Source organism: Dipodomys merriami, unplaced genomic scaffold (assembly GCF_024711535.1).
Source record: "Dipodomys merriami isolate MVZ:Mamm:240054 unplaced genomic scaffold, mDipMer1.0.p SCAF_271, whole genome shotgun sequence".
Classification (NCBI taxonomy): Eukaryota; Metazoa; Chordata; class Mammalia; order Rodentia; family Heteromyidae; genus Dipodomys; species Dipodomys merriami.
In genome coordinates, this window is record NW_027204171.1 from 1,119,097 (window position 1) to 1,142,810 (window position 23,714).

The 23,714-nt window shown below is 50.6% G+C and overlaps 1 protein-coding gene across 3 annotated transcripts; it reads left to right on the plus strand.

Moving 5' to 3' along the window:
* Positions 1-3,536: 3,536 nt before the first annotated feature.
* Cltb (clathrin light chain B) lies at positions 3,537-23,492 on the plus strand. 3 transcript variants are annotated; one of them, XM_070036525.1, is made up of 6 exons: positions 3,537-3,958; positions 12,206-12,252; positions 17,544-17,661; positions 18,442-18,553; positions 20,412-20,465; positions 23,052-23,492. In XM_070036525.1, exons 1-6 carry the CDS (start codon positions 3,751-3,753, stop codon positions 23,221-23,223), a joined length of 711 nt encoding a protein of 236 aa, XP_069892626.1. In that variant the 5' UTR covers positions 3,537-3,750; the 3' UTR covers positions 23,224-23,492. The 3 variants fall into 3 exon arrangements, with proteins under 3 accessions (XP_069892626.1, XP_069892627.1, XP_069892628.1); XM_070036526.1 differs by having other exon boundaries at positions 12,209-12,252; XM_070036527.1 differs by lacking the exon at positions 20,412-20,465 and having other exon boundaries at positions 3,545-3,958.
* The last annotated feature ends 222 nt before the right edge of the window (positions 23,493-23,714 follow it).

Genomic DNA, 23,714 nt, shown 5'->3' on the forward strand with positions numbered 1-23,714 from the left:
CACACACACACACACACACACACACACACACACACACACACACACACACACACTGGGAGAAATAGATCAAAAGGTATCTGAGGGGCTGGGAATGTGGCTCAGTGTTAGAGTGCTTGCCTAGCATGCATGAAGTCCAGGGTTCGGTTCCTCAGTACCACATAGACAGAAAAGGCTGGAAGTGGCACTGTGGCTCAACAAAAGAAGCTCAGAGACAGTGCCCAGGCCCTGAGTTCAAGCCCCAGGACTGGGGGAAATTAAAAAGGTACCTGAGGCAAATGTAACCATTGAATAACTTCCTTGCATGTTTGCTATCTTGGATAGTAATCCTTCTACCTGTGGCCTCCTGCTTAGCTAGGACCACAGGTGTGAACTAGGATACCCAGCTTATATGTTGATATGAGTATCTTGCTATTTTTTCCCTGAGTTATCCTCAGAGCAAAATCCTATGATCCTCCTGACTGCTGGTTCCCATGTAGCTGAGTCTGTAGATGTGAACCACCAAGCCTCACTGGGAATATTGGTACTTAACAGTTTTTAGAATGGACATGAGGGGCAGGGAATGTGGCTTAGTGGTAGAGTGCTTACCTACCATGCATGAGGCTTTGGGTTTGATTCCTCAGTACTACATAAAACTTGTGGGAATGTAGCTCAGTGGTAGAGTGCTTGCCTAGCATGCATGAAACCCTGGATTTGATTCCTCAGTACCACATAAGCAGAAAAAGCCAGAAATGGCTCTGTGGCTCAAGTGGTAGAGCTCTAGTCTCAAAGAGGAACAGTGCTGTCAGCCTTGAGCCCAGAGTTCAGTCCTACAACCAACCAAAAATTAAATAAGTAAATAAATGAAACATACATGTAGCTCATGTGGCCCAAAGATATCTTGTTGGAAATGAATATATAAATCTACTTGAAAGGCCAAGCGCTGGTGGCTCATGCCTGTAATCCTAGCTACTGAGGAGGCTGAAATCTGAGGATCGCGGTTCAAAGCCAGCCCAGGCAAGAAAGTTCGTGAAACTCCTATCTCCAATAAACCACTCAGAAAACCAGAAGTGGAGCTGTGGCTCAAGCAGTAGAGCACTCACCTTGAGCTGAAGAGCACAGGGACAACGCCCAAACTCACAGTTCAGGCCCCATGACTGACCAAAAAAAAAAAAAAAAAATCTACTTGAAGTTTGAAGCTGCATTTGTGAAAACATAGTGAAATACATTAATAATAAGACATGGAATAGGGGTTGATGAATGAATTGATTACATGTTACACATTCCGTATGTTTGCATTTTTGTGTATGTATGTGAGTACTGGGGCTTGAACTCAGGGACTGGGTATTGTCCCTTAGCTTTTTTCTGGTTAGTAGGAGATAAAAGTCTCATAGACTTGGGCTGCTTGGGCTGGCTTTGAACCTCAATCCTCAGATCTCAGACTCCTATATAGCTAATATAGGTATGAGACACCAGTACCCAGTTTCGTTTTTCTTTTTTTTTTTTGCTTGTGGGGCTTGAACTTAGGCCTGAGAACTATTCCTAAACACTTTTTGCTCCAGGTTAAAGCTCTACCATTTTGAGCCATAGCACCACTTTCTGGTTTTCTGGTGGTTAATTGGAGGTAAGAGTCACACAGACTTTTCTGCCCAGGGTGGCTTTGAACCATGATCCTCAGGTCTCAGCCTCCTGAGTAGCTAAGATCACAGGCATAAGATCAATGCCAGACTAGTTTTGATTATTTTATCCAATGGAGGTGGGGCCTGGTGCAAGGAAATAGGTCATAGCTCCTGGACTCTGCCTCCTATTGGCCACTTTGTTACCCGCAGTGCCCTGGTATTCTGCCTCAGCACGCATGCACAGGCTTAGAAGCCACAGAGTCAAATGACTGGACGGAGATTCTGAAACTGTGAGCCCAAATAAAGCTTTTCTTCTAAGTTTTGCTCAGGTATTTTGTCAGATTTTCTACTCAGATTTGTACAATGACAACTGTAAAACACCACTGAGAGAAATTAAGAAGACAAAAAATAGACATCCATGTTCACATATTGAAAGACAATATTGTTAACATAGCAATGCAACTTAAAGTGATCTATAGATTTAACGAAGCCCCTATCAAAATCCCAATGATGAGCTAGGTGCTGGTGGCTCACGCCTGTAATCCTAGCCACTCAGGAGGCTCAGATCTGAGGATCACGGTTCAAAGCCAGCCTGGGCAGGAAAGTCCATGAGACTCTTATCTCCAATAAACAACTTAGAAAACCCGAAGTGGTGCTGTGGCTCAAGTGGTAGAGAGCCTGCCTTGAGCTGAAGAGCTGAAGGACAGTGCCCAGGTCAGAGTTCAAGCCTCATGACTAACAACAACAACAAAAAAAATCCCAATGATGGCAGAGTGGTACACATCTGTAATCCCAGAGAATAAGATACTGTGGACACAAAGACAGGAGAATCTTGAGTTCAAGACCAGCCCCAGGCAAGTAAATTAGGGAGACCGTATTGTTTGTTTCTTTTTTCTTTTTTCTTTTTGGTCGGTCATGGGGCCTGGGCGCTATCCCTCAGCTCTTCAGCTCAAGGCGAGCACTCTACCACTTGAGCTACAGCACCACTTCCGGTTTTCTGATGGTTTATTGGAGATAGGAGTCTCACGGTCTCTCCTGCTCGGGCTGGCTTTGAACCTCGATCCTCAGATCTCAGCCTCCTGAGTAGCTAGGATTACAGGTGTGAGCCACCTGCGCCCAGTGCCCGGTGACTGTCATTCAAGCTTCTCACTAGGTTGAAATCCAAAGGTGGTGGTTCAAAGCCATCCTGGACAGCATGCACGAAGCCCTGGGTTCGATTCCTCAGTACCACAGAAACAGAAAAAGCCAGAAAATGGCACTTGTGGCTCAAGTGGTAGAGCACTCACCTTGAGCAAAAGAAGCGCAGGGACAGCGCCCAGGCCCCGAGTTCAAACCCCAGCACTGCAAAAAGTACATAAAATAGAATGTAAACATACGGGACGTGTGACATGTAAACCAATCCGCCCATCCACTCCTATTCCAAGTCTTGTTCTACTGGGTGTTCCTAAACTCAGCTTCAGAGTTTAAAAAGCAGAAAGGCAGTGGCGGAACTCCAGTGGTAGAGCACTGGTCTTGGGCGAGAAAATCTCAGGGCTGGCGCTCTAGGCCCTGAGTTCAAGACTTCATGAACGGACAAAGTGTTGGTGGCCTAGATTGTCAGTCATCCTAGCTACTCAGCAGCCTGGAGACCTGAGGATCCAGGGGTCAGAACCGTCTCCCACCCGGGGCGGGGTGACCCTCCACAGACGCTGTGTGCAGATGCAGTGACCCTCCCCTCCACCTGGCCCCTCCAGATGTGGGGTTCCCGGGGTGGGGGTGGGGGGCCGGCCCAGGGAGGGGTGGGAGCCTGGGGGGTGGTGATCCGTCCCATCCAGCAGCTGCATGAGTCAGGAGCAGATCCGGGCCGCTGGAGCCGGGGTGCCCCCCCCCCCCCCCGTGCCCGCGGGTCCCCCTCCCTCGGCCGGTGACATCACCGCATTCCGGTCCCCGGGCTCCTCCCGCCCTGCAGCCGCAGTGACAGGCGAGCCGGGCCCGGGTGGCAGAGGAGGAGGAGGAGGAGGAAGTGCGGGGCCTCCGCCCCCCCCCCCCCCAGCCCCAGCGCCGCCTGTCTGTCCGTCCGTCCGTCTGTCCGTCCCCGCGCCAGGCCCGGGCGTAGCCAGCCGAGAGTCTCGCCGGCCCGCACGGTGTCGGGGGTGGGGTGGGAGGGACGGACAACATGGCTGATGACTTCGGCTTCTTCTCGTCGTCCGACAGCGGGGTCCCCGAGGCGGCGACGGCGGCGGCGGCCGAGGAGGACCCGGCGGCCGCCTTCCTGGCCCAGCAGGAGAGCGAGATCGCCGGCATCGAGAACGACGATGAGGAGGCCTTCGGGGCACCTGCCCCAGGCCAGGTGTCCTCGGCCCAGCCCGGACCCACCGGGGGCGGTGAGTGCAGGGGGGGGGCTGAGGGGACCCAAGGCCTCACCTGGTGGGGGGGACCCGGCCTGGAGGACCCCCCACCTCCACCCAGCCCGGAGGGAGATCGGGGATCCCACTGAGGCCTACCCCGGGCCATAAGCTTGGAGATCTCCACCACCACCAGCGACCTGGGGCATGAGCCCAGGCCTGGCCTGGGGCTGACTCTGGGGACATTGTATCCCCACATCCGCTCCCACACGGCCTGTCTGTCTGTCTGTCAATCCAATCCCCCCCCCCCCCAAGTTCTAAGAGTCTTCTGATGGCCTGGCTGACCCAGACTCCCACCTAAAGTGTCCTAGGTGTGGACAGATCACATTGCTCCTGGGTACTTAGTTCTCATCCAGTACAGGGGGGGGGGGGCTGGGGAAGTAGGGGACACTGGGTGCCCCCAGATCCTCCCCTGGGGACCACCCTGCAGGCCACTGGGCTGGACCTGCTAATGACATCCAGTGGTTTCACCTACAGGCTCAACATGTACATTTCTTCTTCTTTTTTTTTCTGGTACCCATCCTGGGCAAAAGCACTGTCCCTGAGCTTTTTAGCTCAGGGCTAGCACTCTCCTGTTGGAGCCGTAGCTCCACTTCTGGCTTTTTACTGGTTCCTTGGAAATAAGTGTCTCAAGGACTTTCCTGTTCACCAAGCTTTGAATCTCCATTGGGAGATCTCAGCCTCCTGAGTAGCTAGGGTTCAAGGTATGAGCTACCAGCACCAAGCAACATGGCCACAATTTAATAACTAGTGCATGACATTTCACGATGTGTCTGAGTCACTAAGTCCTTCCCATCTATTCGTTTGTTTGTTTGTTTGTTTTTGCCAGTCCTGGGGCTTGAACTCTGGGCCTGGGCTCTATCCCTGAGCTTCTTTTGCTCAAGGCCAGCGCTCTACCACTTGAGCCACAGCGCCACTTCAGGCTTTTTCTGAATAGTTTCTTGGAGTCATATGGCCTTTCCTGCCCATACTGGTTTTGCACCATGATCCTCAGAGCTCGACTTCCTGAGTAGCCAGGATGACAGGCATGAGCCACTGATACCTAGCTAGTTCTTCCCATCTGGACTGTAGTCTTCCACATGCCTGTCTGAGTTACAGCCTGGTCAGGAATGGGGTACACAGGAACTTTCAGGGTTCTGTAACCATTAACTTAGGGGTTTCCCAAAGTTGGTGCAGGGCTACTATCATGATTAGCTTCTGATCTCAGGGTACAGGACCTGGCTCCCTCAATAATAATGTGTTTGTTGTCAGTGAAGTTCTTGCTCTGATTCTGGCTAGAAGGAATTACTTCTTAAAATGTTTTAGCAGTGCCAGGCACTGGTGGCTCACGCCTGTCATCCTAGCTCCTTAGGAGGTTGAAATCTGAGGATCTTGGTTCGAAGCCAGCCCAGGCAGAAAAGTCTGTGAGCGTCTTATGTTCAATTAACCAGTAAAAAGCCAGAAATGGAGGTGTGGCTCATGAAATAGAGCACCATGACTGAGCAAAAAATTAAAGAACAGTACCCAGGCCCCAGTACCAACACAATATACACATAGGTATATATAGTAATATACTACCTTTTATATGTATAGATGTATACTATATATAATATATTCTACTATTATATATTATATATTATGTCATATATTACTCATATCTGTAATATTTATTATATATTTATATATTACATATATGGTATATATCACATATAATTATTTACATATATACTAATATATGTTACATACATACGTAATATATAGGTGAAAGCAAATAGATCTTATTTCCTGTTTTGTCATTTTTGGAGGGGTTTATGGACTCATTGCATATATATATATATATATAATGTTTATAATCCAGCCATCATGTTTGTACTCACTTGACATTTACTAAGCACCTACTTCATGCTGTGCCCACTGGGGGCGGGGGTTGCAGAAATGAAAGACAGAAAGACAGTTCCCAGGGCTGAGGGGTTGAAGCAACTCTCTCCACTCCGTATGAGAAATGTAGCAAGCCTTATTGTAACATGAGGGACTGATGTGTGACTTTGATTCCAGGCTTTCCAGCTCTGGACTCCATGGTCTTTGAAATGCTGTGTTGAACTAGGCAATGGAGTGATCCTAGCTACTCAGGATCTGAGATCTGAGGGGTTTGAGGTTCAAAGCTAGCCTGGATAGAAAAGTCCATGAGACTCTTATCTCCAACCAACCAGAAAAAAGTTGGAAGTGGAGGTGTGGCTGCAGGTGGGAGAGAGCTAGCCTTGAGTGAAAAAGCCAAGCTAGAGCTCAAGGCCATGAGTTCAAGCCCTGGAACACACACACACACACACACACACACACACAAATACACAAATGTTGTGTTACTCTTGGGAGATGCCTGAATGTGGCATTTGTGCACTCAAGGCTGGCACTCTATCACTTGGCCCACACCTTCACTTCTGGCTTTTTGATGGTTCATTGGAGGATAAGAATCTCATATAGACTTTCCTGCTCAGGTTGGCTTCAAAGAATGAGCCTCAGATCTCAGGCCTCCTGAGTAGCTAGGATTACAGGCATGAGCCACTGTACCACTGGATACAATATAGATCTTCTGAAACAGCGTCTCTTTGCCTGACACCCCCTTTCCTGTGCCCCAGGGAATTTCTGGGAACTCCCTGGCCAAGTTCTTGCACTGTATCCATATATCCACACCCCCTTGAGACCTCTCCTGGCCCAACCCTGCCTCCCTGGGTGCAGGCACCCCTCCCTAAGGTTTGCAGAACCCCATCAACAAGAAGGACCAGAGGAATTCAGGCTGAGGGCAGCTCTGCTGGTTAGAGTCAGCCTGGAAGGGCGGGGTCCTTTCTGGCAGGTTGGGCCACTGATTGGCCCTGGACCTGAAGTGACAGGGAAGATCAACCAATCATGTGCTTTCTTCTTCCCACCTGTGTTTGGCGGCTGGGTGTGTGTGTGGGGAAGATCTTCTCTGCTACCTTTCTGAATGGCCATCTGGGGACCTGGTTGGGGGTGGGAGGGTGCAGGGTACCCCAAGGGGAGAGAGGTGTCCCAGTCTCAGCTACAGTAAGCTTCTCCCCTGGGTTAGATCACTGGCCAGCCTGGGTGCTGGCTACTTTGTTTCTATTTATTCCCCCCTACCTCTCCTCCTCCCCACCCCCCCCCCCCATTCCTTGGGAAGGATCCAGAAGGGCTACATTTTCACACCCAGTTTTCTGGGCTGCAAGCCTGGTTCTGACTTGCTCTGGGCAAGTCTTGTTTCTCCTGCTGGGCTTTTTAGTAAGCACCTAGGAATGTTCTGGACTCATGTATCTGCCCTTGCTCTGAAGGAAGCCACACACTCAGAACCCTTTGTATTAGTGGCCTTGCTGCTGTCTCTGCTGGGTTCTGCTTACAACCCCAACAGGATAAATGTGCGTTCGTCACACGTGGAGAAATCTGTGCACGGTGCATGTGGATCCCCAGAGCTGTCTGTACTCAACGGGGCTGAGACTGTTGCTGATCAGCCTGAGAGGAGTCAGCCTGCCTCTCCAACCCCATTCCAGTGCGCATGTGCTGCCACTGGAACTTGAACTCAGGCCCTGCTGCTCTACCACTTGACCCACATCGCCCCACTTTTGACTTTCTGGTAATAAGAGTCTCACCGACTTTCTTGCCTGGGCTGGATTTGAACTGCCATCCTCAGATCTCAGCCTCCTGAGTTGCTAGGATGACAGGTGTGAGCCACCAGTACCCAGCTCTCAGTCCCATTCAAAACCCCGGGGCCCTAGGGAGCAAACAACCCACGCAGGAGACGGGAGAGCAGGTGACAGGGCAGGTTGGAATTCACCTTTGTGGTTGTCTGCAAAGTCAATTAGGATTTATGTCAGGTGGGAATTATTATTATTGTTATTTTTGTGCCAGTCTTGGGGCTTGAACTCAGGGCCTAGGCACTGACCCTGAGCTTCTTTGGCTCAAGTCTAGCACTCTACCATTTGAACCACAGTGCTACTTCCGGCTTTTTCTGTGTCTGTGGTGCTGAGGAATCGAACCCAGGGCTCCATGCATGCTAGGCAAGCGCTCCATCACTGAGCCACCTTCCCAGCCCTCAGGTGGGAATTTTTTGCTGTGGGATTCCTGATTCCCTCACTGCAGTCTTTCTAGGCCCTGGGCCTTCAGGTCTCAGCTATTTGAGGGTGCAGGGTTAGTTACCCCTCTGTGGGGTGTCTTGGCCCTGTGGCTATTTGGTAGAAGGCACTGTAGGAGCTAAGAAGCCTTGTAAAGTTAGAATAGATCCCAAAGAGCAATCAATGACCATTTAGCTGCTCCCTTATTCTGTGAAGGAGCAAGCTGACAAGGACATGGTACCTGCCTCCAGGGTTTACAAGTCATTACACAAGGTGGGGGGTGGGGGTGAGGGGTGGGCGGGGACAACACAAGGCATGCCATCTAGTATTTACACCAAAAGTGAGGTCTTTTCATACCTAGGGAAGTCGACGAAAGAGGTGCAGCCGGGTTTCAGTGCTTCACGCCTGTCATCTGAGCTATTCAGGAGGTTGAGATCTGAAGATCATGGTTCAAAGCCAGCTTGGGCAGGCCTTTCTGAGCAGCCAATGAACCACCAAAAGGCTGGAAGTGACGCTGTGGTTCAAGTGGTGGAGCACCATTCATGAGCAGAAAAGCTAAGGGACAGTGCCTAGGCCCTGAGTCACACACACACACACACACACACACACACACACACACACACACACAGTGCCTAGGCCCTGAGTCACACACACACACACACACACACACACACACACACACACACACACACATACACACTCCACTAATAAGAAGAAGCAGGTGTAGGCTTTCTAGAGGAAGTGACTTGGGAACTGGACCGTCCAGAGAAAGAATGGATCCACAAATGATTCTTGCCTTCATGCTTCCGATTTTAGCTATTCAGGAGGCCGAGATACAGAGGATGGAGAGAATCAAAGCCAGCCTGGGTAGAAAAGTCCTGAAGAGGGGCTGGGAAGGTGGCTCAGTGGTAGAGTGCTCGCCTTGCATGCATGAGACCCTGGGTTCGAATCCTCAGCACCACATAAGCAGAAAAAGCTGGAAGTGGTGCTGTGGCTCAAGTGGTAGAACACTAGCCTTGAGCTGAAAAGCTAAGGGACAGCGCCTAGGCCCAGAGTTCAGGCACCATGATTGGCACAAAAAAAAAAAAAAAAAAAAGTCCTGAAGAATCATCTCACAAACAAAAACAAAACACACAAAAAAACATTTTTTAAAAGAAAAACACAGCAGCTGGGTGCTGGTGGCTTATGCCTGTCATCCTAGCTACTCAGGAGGCTGAGATCTGAGGATCGCGGTTCAAAGCTAGTCCAGAAAGGAAAGTCTGTGAGACTCTTATCTCCAGTAAACCACTAGAAAACTGGAAGTGGCGCTGTGGCTCAACTGGTAGAGCACTCACCTGGAGCTGAAGAGCTCAGGGTCAGCCCAGGCCCAGAGTTCAAGCCCCATGACTGAAAAAGAAAAGAAAAGAAAAATAGCAAACAGTGATGGTTCAATGGTAGAACACCAGCCATTCAAGCAAGTTGAAGAATTGTGAAGCCCCAAGTTCAAAACCCTAGTACCAGAAAAAAAAAAAAAGAAAGAAAGAAAAAGAAAAACAACACCCACACCCACACAAAAAGATTCTTTACGCTTGTATGTGTGGGGGCTGGGAAGGTGGCTCAGTGGTAGAGTGATTGCCTTTCATGCATGAGGCCCTGGGTTTGATTCCTCAGCACCACATAAGCAGAAAAAGTGGAAGTGGCACTGTGGCTCAAGTGGTAGAGGGCTAGCCTTGAGCTGAAGAGCTAAGAGACAGCGCCCAGGCCCAGAGTTCAAGCCCCATGACCAACAACAACAACAAAAAGACTGTATGTGTGGGCTGGGAATGTGGCTCAGTGGTAGAGTGCTTGCCTAGCATGCATGAAGCCCTGGGTTAGATTCCTCAGCACCACATACACAGAAAAAGCTGGAAGTGGTGCTGTGGCTCAAGTGGTAGAGTGCTAGACTTGAGCAAAAGCAGCTCAGGGGCAGTGCCAGGCTCTGAGTTCAAGCCCCGGGGCTGGCAAAGAAAAAAAAAAAAAAGACCAAGCCTCGTGCTGGTGGCTCGGGCCTGTAATATTAGCTACTCAGGAGGCTGAGATCTGAGGATCGTGGTTCAAAGTCAGCCTGGGCAGGAAAGTCTGTGAAACTCTTATCGCCAATAAACCACCAGAAAACCAGAAGTGGCGTTGTAGCTCAAGTGGTAGAACGCTAGCCTTGAGCTGAAGAGCTGAGGGACAGCACCCAGGCCCAGAGTTCAAGCCCCACGACCGACAAAAAAAAAAAAAAAAAAAAGACTGTATGTGCTAATTTCCAGTACTCAGGAATCTAAGGTGGAAGATTATAAGTCTGAGGTGAACTTGGATCAATCAAATCCTGTCTTAAATAATAATCCTGTCTTAAATAATGGTGACGATGATGATGATGATGATAATCTCCAGAGACGGAAGCAGAATGTAAGGGAGTTGTGAGAGGAAGCAGGTCAGGATTAAAGGGCAGAGCCAGATCTTGAACGTTCTTCATAACCTGTACTTGAAAGGTTAGAAGTGCTCATTTGGCAAGAATGTCCTGAACCCTTGTTATGTGCCAGTCAGTGCGCCAAGTACTCGGCCTGTGATGAGGAAAACAGGTACTAAGCACACAACCGAAGAGGTTGGGCTGCGGTGAGTATGGCAGGCTGATGGCATGGGAGAGCCAGAGCCGAGTTAGGTCTGGGACTGAGAAATCCACTAGGCCGTGTGTGTGTGTGTGTGTGTGTGTGTGTGTGTGTGTGTGTGTGTGTGTATGTGTGTGTGCGAGGCCTGTGTGTGTGTGTGTGTGTGTGGGCGCGCACTAGAACTCAGGGCCTGGGCCCAGTTCCTAAGCTTTTTGTTGTTGTTCAAGGCTGGTACTCTACCACTTGAGCCACAACTCCACTTCCAGCTTTTTGGTGCTTCAGTTGGAGATGAGAATGTCATGGACTTTTCTGCTGGCTTGGCTTTGAACTTAGAACCTCAGATCTCAGCCTCCCTGAGGAGTGGGGATGACCGGCCTGAGCCACGAACACCTGGCTGATGCAGGTCAGGCGAAGGGACCTGGAGGAGTCCCAGCGGATGGTGAAATCCAATCCCCATGGGAGGGGCATGGACCAGACAGGCCAGGTGCCCAGGGAGGACCTGGAGTCCTGTCCTACCAGGTGCGGCGGTTTGCTCAAGGCTGGACTGGGGCAGGCAGAGACGCGCAGGGAGTCTTGCCCTGGTTGCCTGCACCCCAAGTCTGCAGCGCCTCTGCTTTCCCACCAGACGCAGGCTCCAGCCACGCCGGCTTAGGTAAGGCGCTATTACTTGCCAGGTGATCTTGGAGACCATCACCGCTGGCCACTCAGTTTGGGATTCTGCAGATGAGTGGAAGAGATTGTCACCCTTGGGCAGTGATGCAAATCACTCGTGATCATTGCTGGGCAATGTAATGTGAACAGGCCAGATTTGAGAACCAGGGTTTGTGTGTGTCTGTGTCTGTGTGTGTGTTTGGGGGGTATCGTGTGGGTATGCCAGTCCTGGGATTTGAACTCAGGGCCTGGACACTCTCCCTGAGCTTCTTTGGCTCAAAGCTAGCACTCTACCACTTGAGCCACAGTACTGCTTCTAGCTTTCTTGGGTAGCTTCTTGGAAATAAGAGTCTCATGGATTTTTTTTTTTTCTGACCAAGATGGCTTTGAACCAGGGTCCTTAGATCTCAGCCTCATGAATAGCTAGGATGACAGATGTGAGCCACTGGCACCCAACGAGGACCAGCTGTGTATACATCTGTTATGTTCACAGAGAAGGAGATCAGTGTACATGTGTGCAGATGTAGAAGGTGGCCCTAGATGCTAATGAAGAGCTATGCTGTGCTTGCTACAGGATAGACCTGCTTCCCCTCCGCCCCCCCTCCCCTTCCTGCTGTGTCTCTGTTTCTTTTTGTTTGCTGGCATTGAGGCTTGAACTCAGGACTTAGGCTGCTGTCCCTTGGCTTTTTCGCTCCAGGCTAGTGCTCTACCACTCGAGCCACACCTCCACTTCTGGCTTTTTGGGTGATTCATTGGAGATGAGCCTCACGGGCCTTCCTGTCTGGACTGCCTTCAAACCATGAACCACAGACCTCAGCCTCCTGAGTAGCTAGGATGACAGGTGTGAACTCCCTTCACCAGCTGACCCATCTCTGTTCTCTTTCCAGCAGGTTCTGAAGACATGGGGACTACAGTCAATGGCGATGTGTTTCAGGTAAGGAGAGCCTACGGTGGCCATGGTGGGACACACCAAGTAGGTCTCAGTGACTGACAGTTGGTATCCTGGGTCGCTTAGGGCTCCAAGAGCTTGCTCAGTGAGCCTTGGGTTGGGAGTGTGGAGGAAGCTGGTGATGTGTTTTCTTGTCCCCATCAGGCACTGATGGGGAATAGCCTCAAGTTGTCTGGGGGTGGTCTCTGGCTCCAGAGGGAGAGATGATGTTTGCCTACAATGGCCAATATGGCTCCTATTAAATAGGGTGAAGTAAGTGCAGGGCTCTGGGTAGAGCTGACCTGACCGGCACCACGAGTGATGGTTATACATGCCTTCTGATCCAGAGATTTGATTTCATTTATTTGTTTGCTTATTTATTTTTCGATCGGTTGTGGGGCTTGAACTCAGGGCCCGGGCGCTGTCCCTCAGCTCTTCAGCTCAAGGCGAGCACTCTACCACTTGAGCCACAGCCCCGCTTCCCATTTTCTGGAGGTTCATTGGAGATCAGAGTCTCATGGACTTTCTTGCCTGCGCTGGCTTTGAACTGGGATCCTCAGATCTCAGCCTCCTGAGTAGCTAGGATTATAGGCATGAGCCACCAGTGCCTGGCTTTTATTTTATTTTTATTTTTGTGCCAATCCTGAGGCTTGAACTCAGGGCCTGGTCACTGCGCCTGAATTTCTTTGTTCAAGGCTGGTGCTTTACCACTTGAGCCGCAGCTCCACTTCTGGCTTTTAAATGGTTCATGGGAGAGAACAGTCTCATGGTCTTTTCTGCCTGGGCTGGCTTTGAACTATGATCTTCAGATTTCAGCCTCCTGAATAGCTAGGATTACAGGCATGAGCCAGTAAATTTTATTTTTTAAGAACTTTTTTCTCCTCCCCCCTTCTCTCTGTCTCTCTCTCTCTCTCTCTCTCTCTCTCTCTCTCTCTCTCTCTCTCTCTCTCTCTCTCTCTCTCTCTCTCCTCATTTCTTCTCTTACCATTAGAGAGGCTTAAACTCAGGGCCTTCTGTTCTCTTAAATTTTTCACCCAAGGCTGGTGCTATACCATTTGAGCCACAGTTCCACTTCCAGGTTTTTTGCTGGTTAATCAGAGACCAGCGTCTCTTGGATTTATCCATCCAGTCTGGCTTTGAACCACATGATCAATCCTCAGCTCTCAGCCTCCTGAGTAGTTAGGATTACAGGTGTGAGCCAGTGGCGCTCTGGGTTTTTGTCCCCAACACTATATTAAAAACAAAACAAGGGGCTGGGAAGGTGGCTTGGTGGTAGAATGCTTGCCTAACATGCATGAAGCCTTGGATTCAGTTCCTCAGTACCATATACACAGAAAAAGCCAGAAGTGGCACTGTGGCTCAAGTGGTAAAGCACTGACTTTGAGCAAAAAGAAGCTCAGGGCAAATGCCCAGGCTCTGAGTTCAAGCCCCAGGAGTGACAAAACAAAACAAAAACCAACAACAGCAACAACAAAAAAGCATAAACTGAGCAAACCCAGAGCAATAATGACATCTCCAGTACACCACAGATACAGTGTTCTTAGCCTATGTGAGCTTTATTTCTCACCCAGTTTAGGTGGAAAACTCTGGATCCCTGGGGCTGCTGCATCTCCAGAGCCCCACCCTATGGAAGAGTTGGCCTCCAGGATCTTGGAGAGAATAAACAATGCATTCTTATGTAACTGGGATGGGCTGGTACCTTTCACTGGAAAACTGGCCAAGTCCCATTTCTGGAAAATTACTCAAGTATAAGCAAGCTAGAAAAGTCAACCTCTAAGATTTCATTCAGCAGCTTCCTGACCAGTTGAGCCCAACAAAGCCAAAGAATGAATGTTACTCTGTGTGTGTGCGCGCGTTGAACTCAGGGTTTGGGCATCAAAGAGTCCAAGTTCCAGACTAGTGTGGTTACACGTACCTGTAATTCCCAGCACTGAGGAGACTGAGGTAGGAAGATTCTGAGTATAAGACTAACCTAAACTACATAGCACTGTTCTTTTTTTTTTTTTTTTCCAGTCCTGGGGCTTGAATACAGGTTCTGAGCACTGTCCTGTCCCTGAGCTGCTGTTGCTCAAGGCTAGCACTCTGATCCATGGCGCCACTTCTGCTTTTTTCTGTTTATGAAGTACTGAGGAATCGAACCCAGAGCTTCATGCATGCTAGGCAAGCACTCTACCACTAAGCACATTCCTAGCCCAGGACACAGCCTTTAAAAAAAAAAAACAAAACAACCAAACAAAAAAACAAACCAAAAGAGTGCTAGCCTTGAACACAAAAGTTCAGGGACAGTACACAGGCCCCAAGTTCAAGTCCCATGACTGGTGCATATACACACACTCACAAAAACCAAAACCTAGTTGGGTACCGGTGGCTCATGCCTGTCATCCTAGCTACTCAGGAGGCTGAGACCTGAGGATCGCGGTTCAAAGCTAGCCCAGGCAGGAAAAGTCTGTGAGACTTATCTCCAATAAACCACTCAGAAAACCAGAAGTGGAGCTGTGGCTTAAGTGGTAGAGTGCTCACCTAGAGCTGAAGAGCTGAGGGACAGCCCCACGACCAACAAAAAAAACAAAAACCCAAAATCTCTGTCCTAAAGTAGACCTGGAGATATTCTTAGAATCACAGAAGTACCTAGAACACTGTCAGCAGGTTATTTTAATGTTTCCATTGATTAGGAACTTGAGACTCAGAGAGGCAAAATGACTTGTGCATTCACAAAGGAAATGAGTCATTTCTGGACTTTTCCTCCGTTGGTTAATTTGATTCCTCTGATTTCTTCTTCCTGCCCTCACCACCCAGCCCTACATAACAATTGCTAGATGGGGCAGGATCCCGGGACCCCTTCCTAGTCACAGATAATTCTCTTTGCTAATAATATGGACTCCAAAACTGGGCACAGTTCATGCCTGAGATCCTACAGAGGAGACAGATCTGGGGATTGAAGTTCTAAAGCCAGCTTGGGCAGGAGAGTCTGTGAGACTCTTATCTCCAATTAGTTACCAAAAGAGCCAGAAGTGAAATTGTGGCTCATTGTACTGCTTTTTTTTTTTTTTTTTTTTTTTTTTTTTTTACTCATGGCTGGTGCTCTACTCCTTGAACCACACTCCAATTCCAGCTTTTATTTTATTTTTTACTGGTTGATTGGAGATTGGAGTCTCTAGGATTTATCTACCTGGACTGGCTTTGAATCAGGATTCTCAGATCTCAGCCCTCCTGAGGAGTTAGATTATGGGTGTAAGCCACCAGACCAGGCTCCTGGGCAGTTTTTGTGCTTCAGTCTTTTCTGGCAGCCTGTGCGCCACTAGGATGATCCAACTACAAATTTTATCCACCCTGCCCTCCCCCCCCCCCAAAAAAAAAAAAAAAAGTGGCCTTAGAATAAGTTGATCCACACTTATTCCAAATCCATTAGGCCCTGACTAGGGTAGGGACAGAGATAGCACGCCCCCTGCTGGACACTTCCCCTGATTCTCAGGCCCCCTGCATAATTCTCTTGTTTTCTCCCAGGCTCCCATTATCCCCTGAGCTGCTTAGAGGAATCAACAGCTCAGCCTGGCTTAGCCTGAGCTAGTCAACCTGGAGGGGGGTGGGGGGGAGTGGGGTGGAGGGGGGATTAATCCTGCTGGTTGTCCCTGGCACCATAGCACACGCTTGGCCAACATGATCCATGGTGTGTGTGTGTGTGTGGGGGGTGTGGCTCTCTAGGTCATGGCCAGCCCAGAGGCTCTCAGAAGCTGACCCAGAAAGCTGGGCCAACATTACCTGGTCCTGCTTGGCCTTCTGCTTTCTGAGTCACAAAAGCCACACCATCCCGCACATAGGCTTATTTGTGAGTTCCGTGGGCTGCCACTTCTTGCGATTCCCTGCTATGTTCCTGGAGTGGAATATAGTCATTACTCTCATTTGCCATGCTTGACATGCAAACTGCCAAGGAAAAGACTTTCTCAACTCTTATCGCCCAGGGAGTGGTAAAATAGGGACTTTTTAAAGCCCAGTCTCTGATGATTGTTGGTGGCTTACATGTCATGCTAGCTACTCAGGAGGCTGAGCTCTGAGGATCATGGTTCGAAGGCAGCCCAGGCAGGAAAGTTCATGAGACTCTTCTCCCCAATCCACTAGCCCCAAAATGCCAGAAGTGGAGATGTGACTCAAAGGGTAGAATGCTAGCCCTTGAGCACAAAAGCTCAGGGTCAACACCTGGGCCCAGAGTTCAAGCCCCAGGACCAGGGACTAGGGAGAGAAGAAGGGCCACGGTGTGGAGTGGCTCAGTAGTGCAGTTCTTTCCTAGCATGGACAAGCTCCCAGGTTCCATTCCCAAGTCAAACAATTTGGGTCCGTATTGTTTACTCTGTAGTGAGGATATTCGTACCCAGTCATTCCCTTGGAATCCTGGCTCTGCTTCTTGTTGGCCAAGTGACCTTGGCACTCAGGAAGTAGAGTTTCTCTATCTATAAAACAAGAGTAATAAAAATCTCCATGTAAGAATTATAAAGATCAAAGACACTTACCTATTTAATTGTAAGTGCCATCATAATTTCAGGTCAGGCAGGCTTCCTGGAGAGAGTAAACATTAGGACACAGTACACAGAAAGCTGTTTCCTAGCCAACTTCTTCCACCGTCTCCTCCCCCATCTGGTGGCATCTATACTTAAAGAGCTTTCCAGCCAGATGCTGGTGGCTCACACATATAATCCTAGGTACTCAGGAGGCTGAAATCTGAGGATTGCCAGTCTGGACAGGAAAGTCCCTGAGACCCTTATCTCCAATTATTCACAGAAAAAGCAGGAAGTGGCTGGGTGTCAGTGGCTCACACCTGTCATCCTACTACGCAGGAGGCTGAGATCTGAGGATCACGGTTCAAAGCCAGCCCAGGCAGTAAAGTCCGTGAGACTCTTATCTTCAATGAACCACCAGAAAACTGGAAGTGGTGCTGTAGCTCAAGTGGTAGATCACTAACCTTGAGCTTTAGGACAGTGCCCAGGCCAAGTGTTCAAGGCCCAGGCCTGGCAAAAATAAATAAATGCTTCCCAGGCTGGGCTCCACTGGTTCACACCTGTAATCCTAGCTACTCAGGAGGCTGAGATCTGAGGATCATCTTCTACTCTGAAGCCAGCCCAGGCTTCTGGGGTGTACTTTGGCTGGCAGAGGAAAGACAAAAGGTACAGCTACAGGGGAGCAAGAGGTCATCTGCGGCTGTCACGTTGTCCTGATGTGGGAGGCATCTTGGTTCCCCAGCAGGAGCTAATGGACAGCAGGGCAGGTGTGACTGACCGGGCTCACTGTGTATATTTATGTCCTAGGAGGCTAATGGCCCTGCAGATGGCTATGCTGCAATTGCCCAGGCGGACCGACTGACTCAAGAGCCAGAGAGCATCCGCAAATGGAGGGAGGAACAGAAGAAACGCCTGCAAGAGCTGGGTGAGGGCGGGGATACTGGATGTGCTGGGAGTGGGCGGGGCTGGTGAGAGCCGGCGTCACGGGTTGGCTGGTGTGCTGGGAGTGGGCGGGGCTGGTGAGAGCCGGCGTCACGGGTTGGCTGGTGTGCTGGGAATGGGCGGGGATGGGGAGTAGGCGGGGCTGGTGAGAGCCGGCGTCACGGGTTGGCTGGTGTGCTGGGGATGGGCGGGGGGAGTAGGCGGGGCTGGTGAGAGCCGGCGTCACGGGTTGGCTGGTGTGCTGGGAATGGGCGGGGATGGGGAGTAGGCGGGGCTGGTGAGAGCCGGCGTCACGGGTTGGCTGGTGTGCTGGGGATGGGCGGGGGAGTAGGCGGGGCTGGTGAGAGCCGGCGTCACGGGTTGGCTGCTGTGCTGGGAGTGGGCGGGGCTGGTGAGAGCCGGCGTCACGGGGCTGGCTGATGTGCTGGAGTGGGCGGGGCTGGTGAGAGCCGGCGTCACGGGTTGGCTGGTGTGCTGGGGAGTAGACGGGGCTGGTGAGAGCCGGCGTCACGGGTTGGCTGGTGTGCTGGGGAGTAGGCGGGGCTGGTGAGAGCCGGCGTCACGGGTTGGCTGGTGTGCTGGGAGTGGGCGGGGCTGGAGAGCTGGCTCGGCGGGGTTAGCTATTGGGTCAAGGCTTGGGGGTCGTGGAACCCCACACTGCCCTAGTGTGGATGGGGGGTGGCGGGAGGGCGAGCTCAGGGATGATTACCGGGGCAGCCGTGCCCACAGCGAAGCTGCCATTCATTCTCGGGTTGGGTGGCAGATGCGGCCTCGAAGGTGACCGAGCAGGAGTGGCGGGAGAAAGCCAAGAAGGACCTGGAGGAGTGGAACCAGCGCCAGAGCGAACAAGTGGAGAAGAACAAGATTAATAACCGGTAAGAGGAGGCCCGGGGACAGGAGGAATTGCGGGGCGTGATGGATGGCGTTGGGGAGGCGATCAGGGGAGGCAGGAGCATCTTGGGAGGAAATTCTCCCTCAGGGCCCCAGGGTCAATGCCATGTGTGCCCGTGGAGGTCAGGGCCCTTGGGGCACAGGAGGAAGCAGGGTTGGGTGGGCAGATCCTCGGGCAGCCCACCATCTATCTCTGGCACTCTGTGTCCTGGTTAGGGTCAGAGTGGGCATAGGCCTGGCTGGGAGAATGTAGGATTTAGTACTTTTAGCCAGTCCTGGGGTTTGAACTCAGGGCCTGGGCGCTGTCCCTGAGCTTCTTTTGCTCAAGGCTAGCACTCCACCACTTGAGCCACAGCGCCAGTTCTGGCTTTTTCTGTATGTGAAGTACTGAGGAATCGAACCCAGGGATTCATGCATGCTAGGCAAGCACTCTACCACTAAGCCACATTCCCAGCCCTATTATTATTATTATTATTATTATTATTATTATTATTATTATTATTATTATTATTATTGTATGTGTGTGTCAATAATGGGGCTTGAATTTGAATTCAGGGCCTGGGCACTACTCTTTGGCTTTGGCTGTGTGTGTGTGTGTGTGTGTGTGTGTGTGTGTGTCTGTCTGTCTGTCTGTCTGTCTGTCTGTCTGTCTGTCATGGTGCTTGAAATTCAGGGTCTGGAGCACTGTCCCTGGAGCTTTGGTGCTCAAGGCTAGTGCTATACCACATTTTTATTTTTATTTTTGCCAGTTGTGGGGCTTGAACTCTAGGCCTGAGCATTGTCCCTGAGCTCTTCAGGTCAAGGCAAGCGTTCTGCCGCTTGAGCCACAGTGTCACTTCTGGTTTTCTGGTGGGTAATTGGAGATAAGCGTCTCATGGAATTTCCTGCCTGGGCTGGCTTTGAACTGCGATCCTCAGATCTTGGCCTCCTGAGTAGATAGTATTACAGGTATGAGCCATCTACGCCTGGCTTGCTCTACCACTTTGAGCCACAGCTCCACTTGGTTTTTTTTGGTTGTTGATTGGAGAAAAGAGTCTCATGGACTTTCCTTTCTGGACTGGCTTTGAACTGTGATCCTCATATTTCAGCCTCCTGAGTAGCTAGGATTACAGACATGAACCACCACTGCCTGACTTCCTTTGACTTTTTTTTTTTTTGTCCATTGTGGGGGCTGTGCAACCTTCATGGTACTAGATCTTTCTGGAAAGACTAGGAACTTGCCACAGTTGTATTTCAGAAATGTGGCATGCTGGGCTGTGGACTGGGCACTAGGGAACAAGAGATAAAGAGTACCCACCATGTCCTCAAAGGGCTGAGAGGAGAATCTCAAACATGTAAAGTGGATCTTGGAAACAGAGGGGCCACAGAAGCAAGGGAAGAAAGGAGAAGGCTGGGGAGAAATGCATGCATTTGGAGACTGGGGCTTTAAAAGCTGAGTAGGAGTGCATTTGAAGGAAAGGGCTGGGTATAAAAGAGTGCATTCCAGGCCTGGTAGGAAAGAAAATATATGTGTTGGGCCACAGGAATTGGAGGATATCAGAAAGTAGGATAGGTCAAGAGGGGCGTCCTCTTGGGAGGGACCTGGCCAATGGAGAGCCTTGAAAGGTTTCCAACAGGAGAGTTGTCCAATCAGAACTAAGTTCTAGCTAGGCCACAATGGCCAGGGGAGAGAGTAAGATTCCCATGTTCATCTCTGGAGCCTTGGAGAGTTGCTGATTTTCCCAAGCCATGCTTCCTAACATGTTACTGACTGGAGGTACTAACGCTGTCTCTCTTTCTCTTTAACCCTCTGTCTGCTTGTCCTGATGTCTGTCTGCCCCCACCTAACCTCTTTCCCTCAAGGATCGCTGACAAAGCATTCTACCAGCAGCCAGATGCTGATATCATCGGCTACGTGTACGTGACTACTTTGCCGTCTGTTCAGGGAGCTGCAAAAAGGGGACAGGAAGCTGGGGGTGGGGGTGTGGTACATGGTTTGTTTGCTTACTTATATTTATTTATTTATTTTTGTCAGTCGTTGGGCTTGAACTCTGGGCCTGGGCGCTGTCTCTGAGCTGTTAGCTCAAGGAGAATGCTCTACCACTTGAGCCATAGCTCCACTTTTGGTTTTCTGGTGGTTCATTGGAGATAAGAGTTTCACAGACGTTCCTGTCTGGGCTGGCTTTGAACTGGGATCCTCAGATCTCAGCCTCCTGAGTAGTTAGGATGACAGGCGTGAACCACCAGTGCCCGGCTACTTTGGGCTTTTTGATGGTTAGCTGGAGATAGGAATCTTAGGGCCTTTCCTGCCCAGGTTGGCTTTGAACCTTGGTCTTCAGATCTCAGCTTCCTGAATAGCTAGGCTTACAGGTGTGGCACCCAGCTAACACAGGGGGCTGGAATCTGCTTGTACGGTTCAAGTGCATGTAGCCAGGGCCCGGAATGAGCGCTGGCATGAATCCTGGTCTCTGTCCCTCTATGTTCTCCAGCAATCTAGAAGCAGCTTTGTGAATCCAACCACAGGGCAAGGGCAGAGAAAAGAATATGCTGGTCAGCCCTACGTGGGAGAGGGAAAGGGCAGGGCCACCCAGGTCCTGGTCTCAGCTGCCTTTGGGGGTGGGTGGGATAAAGGGATCTTTTATTGGAGAAAATAAATACGGAGCAAGAGGCACTGAAGGCCTAAAAGCTAAGAGATGCTTTCATTTTTATTATTATTTTTTGGTCATGTGTGGGGCTTGAACTCAGGGCCTGGGAGCTGTCCCTCAGCTCTTCAGCTCAAGGCGAGCGCTCTACTACATGAGCCATAGCGCCACTTCCGGTTTTCTGGTGGTTTATTGGAGATAAGAGTCTCACGGACTTTCTTGCCCAGGCTGGCTTTGAACCACGATCCTCAGATCTCAGCTTCCTGAGAAGCTAGGAACAGGTGTGAGCCATCTGTGCCCAGCCTAGGCTGGTTTTGAACCAGGATCCTCAGATCTCAGCCTCCTTGAGTAGTTAGGATGATCGGTGTGAGCCTCTGACTCCTAGCAACAGGTTGCTGTTCCTCCCTTCCATCCTCAAATGCACAGACTGACTTGGACCCGCCCTCCCCCCTCCCCCAACCAGGAACCTCACTCACATGGGTTCAAGTCCAGCTCCAACTGTGACTTTTTTTTTTGCCAGTCCTTGGGCTTGAACTCAGGGCCTGGGCACTGTCCCTGAACTTCTTTCCTTCAAGGTTAGCACTCTACCACTTGAGCCACAGCACCACTTCCCCTGCTTATATGGTGCTTAGGAATCGAACCCAGGGCCTCATGCATGCAAGGCAAACGCTCTACCACTGAGCCACCTTCCCAACCCCATCTGTGACTATTTCGAGCTGGGATGATACACAGGTCTCCTCGGTGCTGCCTCATTGTTTGCTATGGCAGTCTGGAGGGTGGTGTTGGGGATTCTGAATTGGCAGGGGAAATGCAGGCATTTCTGATTGTTGTGGGACACACGAATGTGTGCTCAGTACTTCCAAGCATCCTCTGCTGCCCTCTGAGCTCATCTTTCCCTTGTACAACTTAGCGCACAGCACAGCATCTTCCTCTCCTTCCTTCTGCTCCCTCTTCCTCCGGGCTGGTACTGACCCTGTACCACTATCCGATCAAATAGGAATAAGATACACATGTTCCCTACCTCACGTTCCTTTGGTCTGGAGTGCATTCTGCTAAGAGTCACGTGAGATGATATTCAGGGCTCTGGATACCACCCAGGGCCCACCCAAAAGATCGGTTACCTCCAGCTGGACTTCAAAGTGTGAGAAGGAATCAGGCAGTGGTGGCTTATGCCTGTCATCTTAGCTCCTCAGGAGGCTGAGATCTGAAGATCGCAGTTCAAAGCCAGCCCAGGTAGGAAAGTTTGAGAGTCTTTTATCCACTTAACACCCCAAACATGTGCAGAAATGCAGCTGTGGCTTAAGCGGCGGAGCTCTAGCCTTGAGTGAAAAAGCTAAGGGTCAGTGCCCCAAGCCCCAAGTTCAAGCCCCAGGATTGGCACTAAAAAATAAAAAGTGAAATAGAAGTCTTCCTAGAAAAAGGGCTCGTCAGGGATCCTTGCTGACCCAAGAGGACACAGCCAGCTTTTCACCCTAACAATCCTCTATTTTTGTTGTTCTGTACCAGTCTTGGTGGGGCTTGAACTCAGGGCCTGGGAGCTGTCCCTGAGCTTTAGTGCTCAAGTCTAGCACTCTACCACATGAGCCACATCTCCACTTCCGGCCTTTTGTGGTTCCTTGGAGAATAGAGTCTCACCGACTTTCCTGCCCCAGCTGGCTTCGTGATCCTCAGATCTCAGCCTCCTGAGTAGCTAGGATGACAGACATGAGCCACTTGGGTTTCCTTTGCTGACAAAGATGTGATGGTTACAGGGTTTGGGAGGGAAGGACGGAATAATGTCCTCTTATAGGTTGGTACTGACCCGGCAGCCCCCTCCCACCCCCCACCCCCATCATGGAATCTGTCTCTTCTCCCGCCACAGGGCATCTGAAGAGGCTTTTGTGAAGGAATCCAAGGAAGAGACCCCCGGCACAGAATGGGAGAAGGTGGCCCAGCTGTGTGACTTCAACCCGAAGAGTAGCAAGCAGTGCAAAGACGTGTCACGGCTGCGTTCGGTGCTCATGTCTCTGAAGCAGACGCCGCTGTCCCGCTAGGTGCCCGCTGGGTAGCTGGGCCATAGAGTGTGAGCTGTAAAGGGCCAGAGGAGAAGCAGTTGCTTGGGGCCCCGGGGAAGTTCTTCCCCTGGCAGCTGCTGGGCACAGCTGGTTTGGTTCCTCTCCATCTCCTGGGATCGGGAAGGGGGGCCCATCCCTCTCTCCTTTCTGGCCCCCATGCCTCCCCCCAAGTCCGATCAGTTGTGACTGTCCTTCCTGACATTTTTTTTTTTTTCCTTCTTGGCTTAAAGGGTGTGTTGTTAACTCTTTTTACACGTATTTATTATCATCCTCATTTCTCTGGAAGCCATAACTGGTCTCAGGGTTCAGTTTGTGCTTAGATTTCCCCCCTCCCTCCCCCCCAGCTTCATGGCATTAAGAGGTGAGGATGTATCCCTTGGAAACCTGGGCAACAACCCGAAGGGGAGTCCCGGGCTGTGTATGTCTGCAGCCTCTCTCCCCAGGAGAAAGCCCACCTTGTACTGAATGCT